Here is an 18,913-nt window from a genome sequence, read left to right as displayed (position 1 = left end):
CGAAAGTAGATCTTTTAGATCGACATTATCTATTTTCTCCAAGCCAACAGAGTTTCTTTTCAATATATTCTCTTCAGTTTTAAAAGGTTGGTCTCCTTTTGTGGCAACATAAAAAGCTACCATTCCTGCAGTCTAAAATAAATCACAACGTAATATGATAAAAGGAATTCAAAAAAAAAGTTTTTAAACTAAAATTGCAAACAACTACCATTACTTCCAACTCTGTTTTGTAACGTCCTTTGCCAATCGGATTTTTATCTGTACAAAATGATTCAGGAGCAATCCAATACGGAGTTCCCTTTTAGCATTACTTACTCTTGTCTTACTTCCATCTTTCAATATTCGACTAATACCAAAGTCAGCTATCAGAAATTTTCCTTGTGCATCTTGGAGTACATTAGAAGGCTTTAGATCGCGATGGATAATAGGATTTTCGCCACTATGAGGATCAGATAATCTTTTAAAATGTGTCTGAGAATTTCGGGAAGAGATTTTTGAAGATAAGCCTAACTATTTGATTCTGATTGCACAAAATCCTCCAGCGATTCTTCACTAAGGTCTGTCACATTCAACCAAATAGACATATTCTGTTCCATTGTCTTCTTTTAAGTAGTGATAATTGACAACAAACTTCAATTCCTTTGCGCCTAATTTATTTAAAATTTCTCCGTGACATATGTGTTAAGATATGCTCTCATATTCTTCCTGTAATTAGTAAATAATTAAGTCAAGTATAACTAACTAAATGATTATTTTAAGAGATATTTATGTGCAAGAATCACAATATTTTTTATAGTTCCTAATAGTTTCTGTTATTGCAAATTAACCACATTTAGAAAAGAAACAAAGATACCATACGTAATATCTTGTATAAATAGAAGTAGTTTAACCATTGTAAGATAGATCGTAGACCATAGACATTGAAGTTGAACATTAAATGTGATCGTAATAAAGTAAATGGTTTGAACCCGGGAGTATCGTTACATGTTTGTAAATGTCGATCGTCCAGGTTGGTATAGTACTGAGAAGGACTGTTTTTGTTGTTGTTGACTGACGTTGCGACAACCTTAGCGGTAGTCATCTTCAGATGAAATGAGGAGTAAACGTCAGGTTAGCCGTATTTGTTATCTGGTTCTTACGTCATTGTATTGTGTGTACTGGAAATGTGTATTGTCATTGTGAATTAGTGTAAAGTAAAATATTTTTATTTTTAGTTGTGATGTGTGATTTAGGTGTGATGTTTTTAGTTGTAATGTGTGGGTGTCAATTGTGTATTGCCATTGTGAATTAGTGTGAAGTGTAATATCGATCGTTTGTTTGTATTGTGAATAAGTCGTTTGTAAGGTGCCGGTAATTGCTGTGATCTGTTCAGGAGGGTTTGTTCCAAGTTGGTATACCAACTTTCTAATGTTAGCCGTTGTCTATAGTCAGTACTGTAAGTAATGCATTATGCCGAGTCCCAGTCAATGTTGTGCTTTGTGATTCGGTGATGTTCGGCAATGTGATTAGTTTTGTCTTGTTTCTTAGTAGCTCGTTTGTGTTCAGTAAGTCTTATGTTTAAGTTCCTGCCAGTTTCCCCGATATAGGAGGCGTGGCAGTAGGAGCAGTTTATTTTGTAAACTGCACCTTGTCGTTCGTTGGGTTGTTCTTTGTCCTTTATGTTCGTTAGTACTTGTCGTAACGTTGTGATTGGTTTATGTGCGACACGTATGTTGTATGCAACGTAGAAAACAGTTCCAAGCTCATCAACGTTAATAAATTAGCACGATAAGCGACATCATGAAAACGTACGTCCTTGTATGTGTAGTAAAGCTCATAAACTTCTTTGTACCGATTTAATGTATACAACAAAGGTCCATTTTTAACTCTTCAGAGAGTGAAAACATCTTAGTCTGACATTGAACTAGAATTCGTAGCTTGCAACTAGTACGACCAACCGTTTAGGTTATTAGTTAAATTCGTTCGTTTGTGCAATGTATTGATTTTTGAGCAATACTTGCACGTCGTGTATTGTAATGAAGTACAACTAAATTATAAAGGTTTCATGACTTTCTCCATTTTCAATGTTTGTACTAGACTCCCTAAAGCTTCAAAAAATAAGGGTAGAGTATATACTATACTCGTCGACTTTAACCCCACCCCCAAATTTAAATCTGTTTCTACGTCTATGTATCAATTCTATGTATATCTATGAAACACCAAACCATTGGCGTTGTGGCTGGGGTACAGCCAGGGGGGAACACCCCACGAATGATTAAGGGGAGACACCACTACCAGAAGGCATAGGGGGGCCGCCAGAACGCATCTTTACAAACTCCTCAAAATTTATTTCAGGAAACAAAATTCAAACAAATAAAACCACTGAACGGCGGAACGGATCAGAAAAAATGGCGGACGGATCTATTTCTGCTGAGTTTCACCAAAATTGACCAATATTATTTCGCATTGTAATACAATTTGTAATCAGAATGATACAATATTTTGATCTATTCATATCCAACACTCTGTCGCGTTTTTGCTCAAAATGACAAGGAGCATATAATAAACAGGCACCGCGGAGGATTGATAATTGGGGGGTGGGGTGGCTAATATTTGGTTCCGTTGTTTTCTAAGGATTACAACATGAATATATGAATATGAGCCCCCCCCCCAAATTATCGACCCTCGGCGGTGCCTGAAACTTGTATGCCGAAGGTTCATCTGTATTGTCAAAAGCTCTATTTTGATAACGACATTAACATAAAACTGGCTTATTTTGTGTTGTTCAACACCTAAACTTTGTGAATTATAGCTTCGGGAATTGGTCCAGTTTGCACAAATCCTTCTTAAGCTATTTTTATAGTTATTATGGATATTATTATTATCTTACACAAACAATCTCATGAAGGGATTTTGAATTAAAAATGCTTAAAAATATTGTGCGCAAGGAGACGTAAAATATCCTGAGATGACGAGATTACAAGGAAAAGCATAATCACGGAGTATATGTTGAATGTTAGAAAGTATATCACTATGTATGGAAGATACAATTTATAAGTGCCTTTTACATAAATTTGATAGTATAACTTACTTTCATAGTCGGGGTAATATTCCGTTCCTTCACATTTAGACTCGTAACGTTCTGTCAATTGAAAAGTCACCAAACGTGTGACAGTATTTTAGTCAATAAAATTCGACTCAGAAAAAACCTTAAAGATATATCTATAGTTGGTGCATAAAGACATAAAATCTCTAGACGACAATTATCGAGGTAAAAAGATCAATAAAGTGTATGTATAAAGTGTATAAATGTTGGAAAATATATCCATATATTTGCATGTATAGCTTACACACAATTTACGAGGGTCTCGCATAAATTTGATTGTATATAACTTACCGTCATCCATGAAGTAACTTTTCATTCGTTGAAGGCAACTCTATAAGTTCTGTATTATCCAAGGTAAATACATCGAACTTAGGAAATTCTGCAATCCTAAATACAAATTTATCAAATCTTCGTCTTTCTCACTCGTTGAAATGAAAAGATTAAAATAGAATTCTTGCACAGTTTTTATATTCAATCATTAAGGCGTTTAAATTACATATAACATCATAACCTTCAACGCCGTACGTCAACAAAGCAACTTTCCGTTATTATTAGCCTTAACATAGATGAAAATTTATAAAAATTAAACATACGCAGGAAGAAAATTTTCAGAAATTGTACTCATCCTTGTTAAACGTTACTTGTATCAATGTTTTAAAACATCCAAATGTATGAAGTTAATCGTCAAAAATCTACGATAATCATTTGATGCACGCCAAATAAGGGTGTTTTTTTTTACAAATTATTGTCGAAACAAAAATATTTAACATAATAGTAGCAAAGTAGCTACATCTTAGGGGAAAGCTTATCATTCACAGATTCTAAAAATTATGATTACCCAACAAAACAACAAAATCACAAAAAATTTGTCACAGCAACAAGGTAGCTATAACAAGGTATAGAAAAGACTACTATCGTCAAGTTTCATCTTTATACACTTGATTTAAAACAAATTAAGTTTACTTTCACCAATTATGATGAAGCTATCACAATCAGGGACACCTTAAACTCAGTAAGGCAATGGGGTCTTTGTCAATGTGAACGTAATTGGAAGTTAATTTTTTCCGTACAAATCTCTACCAAGAAATTTAAAAGCATAAATCAAAACACAATCCGCTTATTGTAATCACAGCAAATGGAACGTTTTATAGTATAACTGTTTAATGTTTGTGATTAACCATTGATTGCAGTCGACTAGATTTAAAACACAGGAGATTCTAAATTTGGACAACCGAATCAAACAAGGCGCTACCATGCAACACCTAATGAGAAGAAAAACCTTAAGGTATTGGCATGTAAGATATACAGTATTAGAATTTAGAATAGTCCGTTCATCTAAAATGCAAGAATTCATTGAAAATGTGATATTACGCGTGTCAATGACACACTTCATTGCATAACTATTTAAGATGCAACTATTTAAAATAACAAGAAAAAGATCTTTGTTCATTCGATACTAGCGATACCGAGAATTTGTCTATTTTATTTTCCTATTATCATTCTAATCGAATTCTTCCTGGTAAATGTTCAAAATTATTTTTTGTTAACTGTAACTAATAAGAGACTGAAAGATATGTGTTAAAAACAGAAATTGGGGATTTGTACATGGAATTAAAGACTGTTACGCTCAAAAACTAAATTGAATTTGTGAAGTCTTTTGTTTTGTATAAAGGTAATAACAAAATGTTAAGAGTTTTCATTTAGGCATTGGAAGTTCGATTTAATCGCCAAGAGACTGACTTTCTATCTTATAAAAACCCAATACAAACTATTGGCGATTGAATCAAACGCCTGACGCCTGAAATGTTCTTAAAATGGTTATTAGGGTATTGAAAGAATTCACAAATGCAATCTAGAATAGCAACGTGTAGTTTTTATCCAGTAAAAACATGTCACAACTATGTTTGTAAAAATTCTCTCTCCTTTAAAAGTTCCAACAACCTCCACTTCGTCACCGTTTTTGCTTCCGTCTGACAGCACAAATGCCTTCTTCTGCAGCTCGTGACCTTGAGAGAAATAAATATTTCTTTTAGAATGTAGCATTTCAAATTCAAAAGATCACAACTGGAAAAACATGCTTTATGGAGATTTCTCTATGCAGATTTCGTAAATGACTGCATTTCAGTATGCTCACAATCGTAAAGTTGAAATGTGTTTGAAAAAAGTATCGTCTACAAATAAACAGTTATTACAAATAAACATTAATTCCAATAAATCTTGCGTAAATCTACCTATAGCAAAAAACAAATTGTTTATGAACGGACTGTTTCTTAAATTATTCAACTGAAATTTTCTTTATATCATACTGGATGATGGCTTGGGCAGCAAGAAAAAATCTTTACTTTATCGTTTCAGTCACCATTTTGTTGACCTTGCAACTGTTCATGAAAATACTTCGGACATTTTGTGAATTTGACAAAATGCATTAACAAAAATAGGTACGCTTGCGTACACGTGGGAAGCCTGTAAAACAGGAGACGCAAAAAGATTGAAACAAGTGGAGTTGCAATCACTTTAACACAGAATAAGAATTTTCTAGTATGCATAAATTTAACAAATCGCAATTGTTAAGAGACCATCCGGCAATTGCAATGAAATATGAGTTATGATTGATCCCATTTATCTATGCTTCAAGACCTGGTATTTAAATTGTTCAAACAATATTACTCTTTTGAAACATTGAATTCATTGATTGACAACTTGTTTTATCATGATACTTTGAACTCCTCATAATAACAACAGAATTGTCATTATTTGTGGGGGATTGAAAAAAGGTTTGAAGTTTTTGTAAATAAGAAATATGATAAAAAGGCAGTGCAAAACAAGAGAGTGTCATAACAGACATGATGTCTGCCACTCTCTTGTTTTGCATAGCCTAATTTCTTGGACAAATAAAATAACTCACCTTCAATGTTGCAAACAGACCAGTGAGACCTCTCCCAGAAAACTGTACAGCTCAATATTAGTGCAAACTAGATAGACAGTAATGAGTAATTGTAAACAAACATTAAAAGTACTCATTGCAGATATATTTTCATTCAGTGACTGTGTCCGCATGAATTGAGCATAATAATAACGGAAACCAACAATTATATACTTTTTCGGAGCCCATTTGCAGATAGTTGGGGTGTTTTTTGATTGCATAACAAAATAATGTGTTAATGAAAACCATTTGTAAGAAATAGCTTTAGGTGCACTTATGTAAGGAATTCTCTTTTCAATAATACAAAAATCAGGTGCACCTTTACGTGAAAATATGATCTTTGGCCAACTCTGGCCAGCAAGGGCGGAAATTTTTCCAAAGCATTTTTTCACAACACAGGAATGTCTTCAGGGGAATAGGCCTGAAATTAAATAAGCAAATACTTGATTTAATAAAGTTAAATATAATTACTGGTAAACAAAAAACTAGCACATAATAAATGCTTAAAATTGCTTAACTAAATAAGTCTTCATTTTCAACATATCACAAGTGTATGATACCTTCATATCAATCACCAACAATTTACACATAAATTCATTCACTTTTCTTGAGCTTCAAAGAAATAATCACAAACAAATCCTAAAACACTTCTCCAATGTTTTTCTAGAAATATATCCCACAATTACACATGACATCATTTTTGTCTAACCTCGGACATTCGTTTACTAGAATTTTTAATGTCATGGCATTTTTCATTTTATCTTAGTATAATTGCATTAATCATGTCCGGTGATACCACAAATAAAAATAAGCCTTCACTTTGTAGCCCTTGTTCAAGCTTTCATTTAATATCATACTGCAACTTATCTCACTATATCTCATTCATATTTAATTATAAATTACATACTTGAATAATTACAAGCTAATATGCACAAAACCAACAAAAGAGCCTGAAGGGGAAATTTTATCTATAATCATTAACCAATACTTGCATAAAACTATTTTCATTTAAGTTCATTTTGTAAATATTTATATTTTTGCAAACATTTAATAAAGATGTTTCCATTTGAAAAAAATTCTAAACATTCATCTTACTTGCCGCCAGTTACTTTCTTCAGTCGATAATAAAACTTATTATTTTTCCATGGCCTGATGTCTTTTAACAGCCACAAACGTTTGCCATCCACAGCAATCAAACACAAGTTCCTAAACTGCATAAATGATCGGTGTAAACTAACAAACCAACAGGGGCCTAGAGAGGAAATTTGATCTATAAAAAACATTAACCCATTTAAATCCATCATATATATCATATCTACTCACATTGAAGCGTTGATGATAAACAAACTGTGAATCATTGTGATATCTACATATACTAAACCTATAATAATATATTTCTCGTTTACTTAACAAACTTTGATGGTTAAAAAACTATTTTCATGTGAGTTCATTTCGTAAGTATTTATTAATTTTATTTATATTATTGCTAGACAATATTAAGGACGATGTTTCTATTTAAAAAAAATTACATTCAGCTTACTAGTCCCCAGTCCACTAAAGACTCACCGACCTTACCTGACTAATCTTCGCTTCATGATCATAAAGATTTTCGTCTTCATCGTCAAAAAAAAACAAATCAATAAAATGTAAAAAAACCTCAAACAGTTATAAATGAAATATGATGACGGATAAAATACCATGTGATACGTACATACAAGGAGAGGTGCTTTGCTTTTAGCCGATTTTATTTTGTTTCGAAAAACGTATTTAGAAATAGAGATGCATGATGGACCGTGATTTTCTTGTCATGGATTCTTATCAAATTTGATTTTCATCGACTAAAAAAAACAACTAAAAACTCTCGAGGAAAATATCAAACTCTAACATTTTACATGATCATATATCAAACTCAAATGTAACGTAAGGCAGCTAGTTCGAACAGACCTTAACGAACAAGTTACGAAAGAGTTCTGCCTAAATACCTAAGCTAGGTCATGCAGTTATTGATCCACAGACCTCAGTGATGTAATAATCATGTATAATTATTGTGTAACATGTGAAAAGCCAGGAATCAAACTTATCAAAGTGTTTCTGTAATGGCCGAGTGTTGAAATTAAGTTGAACATAAATTTTCAAGAAGCAATTAGAATTAGAAATTTTATCAACATTTCTGTTGTTTTCATGTAAGACACTCACCAGTGTTATGCCATGCTGCTAGAGTTGATTTGTTGAATAACTTGCATACGTTAAATAACATTGTATTTACTGTCGGAAAGACTAAATCATATTGCTAACGAAAAGTTAATAAAAACAAACAGGAAAAATGTTATTCTGTATGGTTCATGTATCGTTACAACATGTTTGCTGACCAATGATTAAACAAAAAACCAAAAATCATACAAGGTTTATTTATAATTATGATAATTTCTAATTAGCAGCAATTTTAAAAAACACTTGAGAAAAACGACGATTTTTTTGAGAGCAAACATGTTTCGACATTATCAGATATTCTGATAATGTCGAAACATGTTTGCTCTCAAAAAATCGTCGTTTTTCTCAAGTGTTTTTTTTTATAATTATGAAATAGACAAACACAATGAATTAAAAACAATTTAAACGCTAAATGTACATAGCATCAAAATTCTTCACGAACGAAAATATTCTCGTTCTAATAATCTCGTTTCTCTTAGAGCAAAAAAACAGGATGTCAGATATGTAAGATTTTCATTTATGTTATATGGTTAGTTCTTTACAAAGTAAAAGTTTCATATATTCATAATTATTGGATTATTACATTATCAATAAGGAGTTAGTACCTCGTAAATGTTTTTAAAATAACTGTTACTACACGACAGCCATTTAGGACTGCATAAGGACTGGGGAAACATGATTGATCTTGTTTATATAAATGACCAAACTTTTACAATGGCACTCAATCCAGACTTTGAAATTGTTAATTTTTAGAGAATTAAAAAGACAATGTAAAAGTTAGTTCCAATAAAAATAACTATGACTGATGTCATGGGAGTTTTTCAAGGGAAATGTTGTCGTGGAAGGTTTTTTCGTCATCTGTAAAATATTGACCATTGTTAAGATTCAGTTCATTCAAAGCTATGTCCAATTTCAAGCAGATGAGGTAAGCTTCATCATCATATGGAGTCCCCAGGATGAAGTGATGGAATCACACGTCACACAATAACTGAATTTCGAAAATAAATTTGTTTGAGTTCTAGCACCAAAAAGTTGCATTCGGAATTTTGTCTTTGGAGACTGCAAAGAGAGATAATATAGTAACAAATCAAATGATAGTGTGCTATATCAATATATCAAGTCAAAAATAAGCCAAAACTCTTGAGCAAAATACCGAACTATATCTTACTACATGTTCACATCTCAAACACAGATGTAATGTGAGAAAGTTTGTTGCAACAGACCTTTGATAAACAATTCACGTAAGAGCTTAGCACAAATATCTTATCTAAGTCATACAGTTATTTGTCCACAAACTCCATCACCACAACGTATATAGTCAACTGACAAGTAACAAACCAGAAACTTAAGTGTTATGCAGTACTCCACCTTGTGAGAGTTGCATACATGGTTATGATCTTCAGGTGAAAACACTGGGTCTTCTAAATGAAGAACAAGTATTGGGGGAGAGTAAATTTGTTGAAGAACGTGTAAAATTATTTCACATTATTTCACTTGCAAAAAAAAACAAGATCGTCATATACGAAACGTTGTCGCTTGCTACCTGTGGTAGCTTTAAAGCTTGTTTTTGTTTTTTTTTGAGCAAGAGCTATATACTCATAATTAATGCATAACTACAGATTTCAGGAATTTTTGCTTTTTAATTGATTAAATTAAATAAGTGCAAACCAAACAAATATTTATTTATAAATACATGACGGCAAAGTACTGAAATTAGTCATGTTGAATGGCAAATACTTAGTAAATGTTTTTATAGTAAGAGTAACTACATGACAATGTAAATGAATAGAAACGTGCAGTATGTAATATCCATCTGTTTTTACTCACTCATCAAATCTAGCTGTTTAAAAATCTACAGTGGAAAGTAAATAAATGAAGTTTTCGCTTTTACAGCATTCGAAACTTTGCTTCTTTCAATGGTTTATATCGTAATTCGATGTATTTCGATGCTTTCCATTTTAACTTTTCATCGATCTCATTTTTGATAGCAGCCTCCGAATTTTCTTTCTCAAAATCAATTGTGCTTGTGACATACAAATGAAGAAACGGCATCTTCTTGTTTGGGCGAGCTATTCCATACTTCCCACTAAGCCACGAACAACTTAAACAAGAAACGATAACTATATATTGTCTAAAAACTATTTTTCGTAATGTTCCGACATGTACAGGTCAACATACATAATCGATATTCCATGAAAGAAAAATTACCTTTGTAGAGCCTCGTGAACGTCAGCTTTAATATTCTTACTTTTGTCTAGAAGTTTATGGAAGTTGACGTCATGATTGGCTTCTAAATATCATAAAAATATAATTGATAACTTTGGTGCACCAATATTAACTACGATGAAACTTCCATACGATAAGACATAAATAAGCCTGAATATAGACTAATCCTATACATGGGATCATCAATTACTTTGCTCTGGATTTCTGGTTTTGGTCATGATAATTTATACGCTATGACGTTAATCAGGTCATATTAATCTTATTCACAAGATTAGAGTTTTTTATCACGTTTTCGACATGGTATAAGAATGGCATTTACAGATTTTTTGCAAGTAACATAAACATAAAATACCCTTTGCAGAGTTACTGGTTTCGGCCTCAATGTTTTCTTCTGAGGCGTCACGACAAAAAATTCCTATTTGCTCTTAAATAACAGGTACGATAAACAATTATATCAAATTTTTACCGTGGATACGATCATTTAATCAACTAATTTAAAGTATTTAACCAAGGTCGTTTAGTTTCTGAAATATTACCGGACAAAAAAAAAGTTGGCAAAAAACCGTGCGAAAATATTCGCTTTTTCTGAGTTATAAGAAGTTCTAGATATGCCTACCTGTTTCTACTGCCAAAATATTGTAGTTCCCGGTTAAATACACAAACTATTAAAGTTTCCAAAAACTTGAATCATCGAATAAAGAGAAAATTGTGTTTTTAAAGAAGCATTTTCATGTCACGAAAACACAAACATTGCAAGTACATATATAGCTCAGTGTGTCATAATACAAACAAACAAACAACATTTATATACCGGCCAGTATTAATCCCCGCCAGGGGGGTTGACCGGTCCATGAATTTTTCCACGCCACACATCTCTATCTCTCGCCATATCTCTCGTTATACCCATCGCCTTCATATCACTGTTCACAACATCCATCCATCTCTTTCTCGGTCTACCTCGTTTGCGGACTCCATCAACATTCATATGCAACGTTCTACGAATTTCAGCACTTTCTTCCCTCCTTTCCACATGCCCAAACCACCTCAAACGCTGGCGTCTTACCCAATTCTCGATACACTCAACACCAACTCTTTCTCTAATCTCTTCACTTCGAATCCTATCCATCAACGTTACACCACATCATCCTAAGCATTCTCCTTTCCGTCGACGCCAATCTTCTCAGGTCCTCTGCTTTCGGCGCCCAACACTCTGCTCCATATCCCAAAACACTTCTAACACATGCCTTATACAATTCTCCCTTCTGCTTCAACGAAGTCGACTTTCCGCACAACATTCCCGACAACTCTCTAAAACTCCACCACGCTGCTTGAACTCTGTTCCTCACCGCTTGCTCCACCATCATTTAACACATCGCCCAGATATTTAAACTCCGATACACCTTCCAAACTCACGTCACCCAGTTCAAACCGTTCAATCGCGACTCGCCCACCACTTCGACACGTCCCGCACTCAAAATCAGTTACTCTTGTCAATGCACCACGGACACCTGAACATCTTCCATGAACCCACTTACTGCATTTCCACACATTATCCAACTTCCTCCACACCACATGGCCATTTATCACTGTCCTTCACCTCCACCTGCCTCGAGCATCTCATGCCCTTCGTCTTTGCCTCATTCACTTTCAGTCCCTTGACTTCTATTGCCGTTTTCCATTCTCGGTACCATTCCAGAACTTTCTGCTTCGACTCCGCCACCAAGACAATGTCATCTGCATACAACAAACACCAGCATCCTTCTTTTTTCTCACTTCCTCTGTCAGTACATCCATCACACAAGCAAACAGTAACGGCGACAAGACTGAACCTTGATGAACACCAACTTTTACCTCAAAAACACCAGATCTAGCACCTTCCTCCGTAACCACCGCCTCTACACCTTCATAAGTCTCCATAACTGCCCGAACCATATTCTCTGTCACACCTTTCTTACGCGCGCGTACTCGATCACCTTTCGGAACTCTATCAAACGCCTTCTCCAAATCTACAAACACCATATACAATTCTCTGTCCTTCTCCAAAATTTCTCCTGCAGCTGCCTCAACACAAAACGCATCCGTCGTTCCTCTCCCCGGTATGAATCCATACTGCTCTTCCCCATCCGAACAACTTCCTCAACCTTCTTTCAAACACTCTACTATTTCAACGCATGCTCCATCAGCTTAATAGTCCTGTAATTCCCACATACCGTCGCTGCTCCTTTCCTTTGTACCACTAGACTCTTTCTCCATGTACTCGGCATCTTTGAGCCCCTCAAAACCTCGTTCGCTACATTACACAACTCTCTCACGCATAGTTCATTGTCCAACATTTCGCTACCCACTTCACTCGGTCCCGTCGCCTTTCCTTTCTTCATCTTGCGCAGAGCCGCCGCCACCTCATCAACAGTCACTATTTCCCACGGCCCAAAAACTTCATCCGCTTCAACTTCTCCATTCCACTCATTCTCTACATTCATCAAACGGTCACAGTACGCCCTCCACACTTCTAACCTGTCTTCCAATAACACCTTCAACTCCCCATCGTGGTTCTGCACGCCGGGAGCACCCAAAATATCGTTCCTCTCCTTCTTGCTCCTTCTAGCTGTTCTAAACAACGCTTTTCTTCCATTCTCCTGCATTTTTACGAGAAGCTCTTTCTGATGTCTTTCTTTCGCTTTAGCCACCTCCTTTCGCCTTTTCTTGAATCCACTTCTTGACTTGTTGATCCCACCACCATGCCTGTTCTTCTACTACACCGCCTTTACTTCTACAACATACCTTCTCTGCTGCCTTTAAAACACCCTTCTTCCACGTCCATCGCTCCTCCACCGTCTCCCTCAACATTCAATGTCGCAATTTCGTCACGAAAACACTGCTTCCCTTCATTCGATCGTAACTTCCATAGCTTAAGCCTGCCTTTACCCTCAACCTTTCTCCTTTTCCTTCCTGATTCTCCAGTCCATGACCAGCAGCTTGTGCTGGGTCACACATTCTTCTCCTGCAATCACTTTTGCATCCTTCACGTTTTTCCTCTCTTCTTCATTCACCAGTATATAATCCACCACCGTCCTACTGTCACCAGATTCATACGTCACAAGCTTGCTTTCTTCCTTTATAAACCACGTATTCACTACCACCATCCCACAACTCGCTGCTAACTCTAATATCGTCTCGCCTTCAGCATTCATATCACCAACTCCAAAACCTCCATGCGCACAGTATCCTTTTCTTACGCTTCCCACATGACCGTTCCAATCACCAAGCATCACACATCGCCCTCTAATGTCTGCTCTCACTGCATACACGCTGTCGTAGAACTTTTCCTTCTCCTCCGCACTTCGTCCAACCTGCGGAGCATACACCACATGTTCAGTGTGTCATAATGAAAAGTAAATATTCTCGCAAAAAAACTATTTGAAAAGCCTTTTTCATGTCATGTATAAATAGAAATAACATATTTCATGTAAACAATGCATGTTCTTTTCATGCATTAAATGGCTCTTTTAAAAGCACTTTGCTGGGCTTTGATATTTATATTTGAAGTTCGCTTTCCGTCCGGTATATCCCTGGTCACATTTATAATTCAATGCATAAACGTGTCAGCGGGTATAAACATGCTATATAATACTTCATTTTATACTCATCCAAAGGGTAAAAGTTGTTAACATAATTGAAATAAATTTAGTTGTTTTAACATATTTTAATATGTGGTATCATATTTGATACCAGCGGTATTACAGTAAACTACATTAATGTAAATTGCTTTGCAATGAAAATAATAATTAATTTTGAAAAAAGAAAGTTGGTTAAGTAAATGTTTTATGGAACATTACTCTGTTGAGGGGAAAAACTTTTTACTTATAAAACTATTTGTTATTAATACATCGTAAAATGTTTATTTAATTAGTTTCTATAATAAATGAAAATACTAACCTTCGAAAAGGTCCATAGGTTCTGCAATGTAGAGGAAAATAAATATTATTTTCACATTTACTGAAGACATGTCAAATTAACTACCTAATTGCTGAAAATTGAGACTATATAGACAGAAAAGCTTTCATAAAATTAATTAATTTTTCTTCAATTCATCAAATCAGATGCACAAATAACAATAAACATTATCGATATTGTTATATCGCATGACTATACTACGAACAAGGAAAATATAACTGAGCTGTAAAACGTTTCAGAGAGCTGTACAAATATACTAAACAGAGCAGTCAATAACTAAGAATACTATTGGTTTATTATTGATCTTTTCATTTTCCTCGACAGTTCCCAGTAAAAAGTTGATCATGTTCTAGAGTTGCATAATTAAGCAAATTTATTTCTGCAATAATTATGACGGCAGGTTAATGTACTGAATGCAGGGTATATACTACACATAGTGACTCTTCCTAATATATTAGTTACAATGCTTTTTTAATCATCGAGGGCAGTGAAAAGAAAATTTTTGGACTTTATAATATTCACAATAGGTTTGTAACCAATTCATTCGTAACCATATGTAACCAAAAAAAAGTGAAAAAACAAATTTAAGAAAACACTTTTAGAAGTGGACTTATTTAAACAGCCCCGACTTCTTTAATTGGTTATTTATGCCTCTCGTCTTTAGCAAAAATGGCCCTATACAATACTCATCATGTTCGACACACCACACATGTAGTTTTACAGCCTTAAATAAAATGAATTGTTTCGATTCATTCAAATAATTTATATCAATTGAGAAATAATTGTATTTTTCGTGTTTGTATATAAAAGGACATCATACTATACACAACGCCTGGCTATTCATGTTTGACAGTGGCTTACATGTGATTTTATGATTTTTATGTGCTACATAAACAAATTTTACATCTACAGTCTATATATCATTGGCGATATTAAATTCAAGTGCGATTTCTAGCGTATCAGTAAAAAAGTTTTTGATTTGATCAAATTATTCCATTTTTATGGCGGTTTAAAGTTGTGAAAATGCCCTTTTTGATGGACGATGTTCGTCTTAAGAAAATTATGGGAATGCAATACATTTCCAATGACCAATTCAAAGCCATATGAATAAAATTGTTCATGTATGGTCTGTATTGTCATATCAAATTAAAAAACGAATAAACACTTGGCGGAGGAAATAAGAAAGACTTATTCTAAACCATGAGCATTTCATATTTTTACTATGTCTCTAAAGTTAAACTAGAGTATTTTGTATATCCTATAATTCTTCTTAAGTCGATATTTATTGATAAAACTTACTTTTTAAATTTGTCTTCGTTGTAAAACGTCTTCCTGCCAAACTTAGCGAGTGTCGGGAATTATGAACAAACGTTTGCAAGTAAATCCATGACGACGGTCGTCTACCAATGAAATTCCCTGAAATAGAAACGTTTACTAAATTGCCATGTTTATTTAGAAATTTCAATCACTAATATTTAAACTGAACATTGACACGCAGTTTTCTCTCTTTATAGGCCCGTTTACACGAGCAATTTTAACATGACAATTTTTATGCGACAAATACATTTGACCGTGTAAACGACACAAAATATATGTAAATATATCTGTTCGCATGGCGATTGATGTATTGCGCCCATTGTAATAATGAACAGTTACATGTCCATACTTCATTTTACAACGTACTTTTAATGCAATGTTAGTGCAAAAATGGCGCTGACCAAGGCCGAAAAACTTCAAGCAGTAGCTATTATTACATCTCTAATGGTGCACGAAGTGAAAAAAAACGAAAGTCACGACGATGGTGGGTAAAACCGTGGAAAACTGCGCAGCGCCCATACGCACAAGGGTTAGCACAAAATTTAATTCAAGAGATCCGAGTGACTGACCATGATGTATTTAGAAATTTGTTTCGGTAAGTAAAGAAATGTGATAGTCTTTTTATTCATGCACTCTTCAAAATTAAGCTAGTCAATGGATTGTACAATCAATTCAAATTTTACGTTCTTTTTTTAATAATGAAATTTTCTTATTTTCTTTACTTTTATTTACAAATTATAATCTTTACTACTTTTAAGGATGGGTTCCATTTTGTTTGATGAGCTACGTGAAAAGTTAACACCATTCATTGAAAAGAAAAACACCACTATGAGAGATGCTATATCTGTTCTTGATCGCTTGTGTGTAACATTAAAGTTCTTAGCATCAGGATGCTCATACAAAGATTTGATGTACAGTTTCTGAATATCAGTTTCACCTATTTCAAAAATTGTCCCTGAGGTCTGTGAAGCTTTGTATAATGTGCTGAAGGAAGAATATTTAAAGCCACCCACAACAAAGCAACAATGGTTACACATTGCTGATGAATTTAAGTGCAAATGGCACTTTCCCCATCTAGTTGGCAACATTGATGGTAAACATATCAACTTGTGTGCACCTCCAAACTCAGCCTCTGAGTACTTTAACTATAAAAAACATTTTAGCATAGTCCTCTTGGCTATTGCAGATGCAAATGCTAAATTCATCTTATTTGATCTTGGAGCCCCTGGCAACCAGTCAGATGGAGGAATTTTTAAAGACAGTCACCTTAAAAACATATGCAAGACATGCTATTTCCCACAAGCTGAAGAACTAAGAGATACATTATTGCCTATACCTTACTTTCTGCTTGGAGATGAGGCATTTGCTTTGAATGAAAATCTAATGAAGCCATATCCACACCGGACTGCGATAGGTGATGAGAAAGTTTTTAACTACAGACTTTCACGAGCACAAAGAATTGTCGAAAATGCATTTGTATTGATGTGTAGTCGATTCAGATGTCTTTTGAAAACATTGGAGTTGGATGTTCCAAATGCAATGCAGGTGGTGAGAGCCTGTATGGCACTGCATAACCTTTTGATTACTCAGAAGTACCAGGGTCAGGGAAGGAAATGTTGTGAATGGTTCTTGGAGAACACAATTAGGCAATGAAAATGAAGTATGTGACATCCAGCCAGATGCCAGTGCCCGCCCATCATCAATTCATGCAAGACAAATCAGAAATGCTCTTAAAGACTATTTCTTTGAAGAAGGGGCAGTTGATTTTCAATGGACAATGACAAACTACAAAATTATAACAAAGGTTACTTACGGTTACAGAGAAGGTAATTATTTTGCAGGAAAAATTGCTTGGGAAAGAAATTGGGATATTAAACAATCTAAGGAATTCATTCAATTTTACGACTTTTTTTCCATAAGTTCCAATTTTTCCAAAGCATCTTTTAATCTCAAGCAAATGTAGAACGTCTCCACTTTTCCGTTTTGGTCTTTCTTCCTCAATTCAGCAACACCATATGCAAAACGTCGTTTTTTCTTGTTTTCATCATCACAAAAATACACAAGAGATCCTGAATCTCCGTCCATTAGAAACTTAACATCACTTTTTACCAACACTGCGTTACAAAATACGGATCTTCCGTCGTCGTCATCAAAATTAAACATTAGATCCTCAGTTTTTCCAAAACGTGCCAGTGGATCGCATGTAAGGAATATCATCGCGTTCCACTTCCAGTCGCTTGTTGGATAGAGGTCGAACCTTCCACACCTTTGACGGGTCGTTTGGTCGGAATTCGATGTACTTTGAAGCTTGCCAACCAAGTTTCTAGTTGATTTCTTGTTTCATATTATGATCAGTTATTCCGTTAGCGTAATCAACGACCATGTACAAGTGACGATATGGCATCTGGTCAGTTGGACCCGCTGTTCCACATTTTCCACAAAACCAATCAAAGCTGCAAATGTGGAAAAATCACGGAAAGATTGAACAATAAAGCAGAAAAATATCTTCGCGTGGATAAAAACTCAACTGGAATTGAAGGAATATAAAAAAAACACAAATAGTAAGATTTACCTTTTCAATTTCTTATGCACGTCATTGCTCATTTTGAAATCGTCGGTGAGAAATTTTTTTTTGAAGAATTGAAAGTCATCGGTACCTACATATCCTCAGATAGTTGCATAAAATTAATATCAACGGTTAAACATGCAATCCATAGTAAATAAAGTGTCGATTTTACCTGTAATTTCCGATGTCAACGGAGCACCAGTTGATGTGACTGGATTCTTTTCTATCAATACAAATTTATGATTTTTAGTTGTTCTGAGTGTGCACTGTTTTCAAGTCTAAGATAATGATAAATCATAATCATTAAATACCATTAACATTTGATGAGAGTTTCATGTTTTTTAATTTTTCTGACGGTGGCTGTTGATGAACACGGGACCAGTGAGACCTCTCCCAGAAAACTGTACAGCTCAATATTAGTGCAAACTAGATAGACAGTAATGAGTAATTGTAAACAAACATTAAAAATACTCATTGCAGATACATTTTCATTCAGTGACTATGTCCGCATGAATTTAGCATGATAATAACGGAAACCAACAATTATATACTTTTTCGGAGCCCAATTGCAGATAGTTGAGGTATTTTTTGATTGCATAACAAAATAATGTGTTAATGAAAACTATTAGTA

At 34.5% G+C, this 18,913-nt stretch overlaps 1 protein-coding gene and 1 long non-coding RNA gene across 6 annotated transcripts in view; both read right to left on the bottom strand.

Annotated features, from left to right (window-relative positions):
* Nucleotides 1-5,496: 5,496 nt before the first annotated feature.
* LOC124439085 lies at nucleotides 5,497-6,400 on the bottom strand. The gene is made up of 3 exons (XR_006946265.1): nucleotides 6,328-6,400; nucleotides 5,991-6,057; nucleotides 5,497-5,548 (listed from the first exon to the last, which is right to left on the bottom strand). It is a non-coding gene; the product is annotated as an uncharacterized LOC124439085 (long non-coding RNA).
* A 3,480-nt stretch (nucleotides 6,401-9,880) lies between these two features.
* LOC124438475 overlaps nucleotides 9,881-18,913 on the bottom strand; it is an 89,420-nt gene continuing 80,387 nt past the window's right edge. For 3 of the 5 annotated variants that reach the window (XR_006946103.1, XR_006946104.1, XR_006946105.1), the window contains 8 exons: nucleotides 18,594-18,708; nucleotides 18,455-18,505; nucleotides 18,289-18,373; nucleotides 17,053-18,169; nucleotides 15,699-15,815; nucleotides 14,382-14,402; nucleotides 10,428-10,509; nucleotides 9,881-10,320 (listed from right to left, as the gene is read on the bottom strand). Coding sequence is in view for 2 of the 5 variants with exons in the window: in XM_046988637.1 (XP_046844593.1) it covers nucleotides 10,107-10,320; nucleotides 10,428-10,509; nucleotides 14,382-14,402; nucleotides 15,699-15,815; nucleotides 17,058-17,109 (486 nt within the window). In the remaining 3 variants the exon portion in view is untranslated. Of the gene's footprint in view, nucleotides 10,321-10,427; nucleotides 10,510-14,381; nucleotides 14,403-15,698; nucleotides 15,816-17,052; nucleotides 18,170-18,288; nucleotides 18,374-18,454; nucleotides 18,506-18,593; nucleotides 18,902-18,913 lie in introns of those variants that run through there. The other 2 variants (XM_046988637.1, XM_046988638.1) reach the window with 2 other exon arrangements.

The sequence above is a fragment of the Xenia sp. Carnegie-2017 genome, unplaced genomic scaffold (assembly GCF_021976095.1).
Source record: "Xenia sp. Carnegie-2017 unplaced genomic scaffold, XeniaSp_v1 HiC_scaffold_19, whole genome shotgun sequence".
Lineage (NCBI taxonomy): Eukaryota > Metazoa > Cnidaria > Anthozoa > Malacalcyonacea > Xeniidae > Xenia > Xenia sp. Carnegie-2017.
Note: the sequence above shows the minus strand (reverse complement) of the source record. Positions and strands in the feature narration are given on the sequence as shown.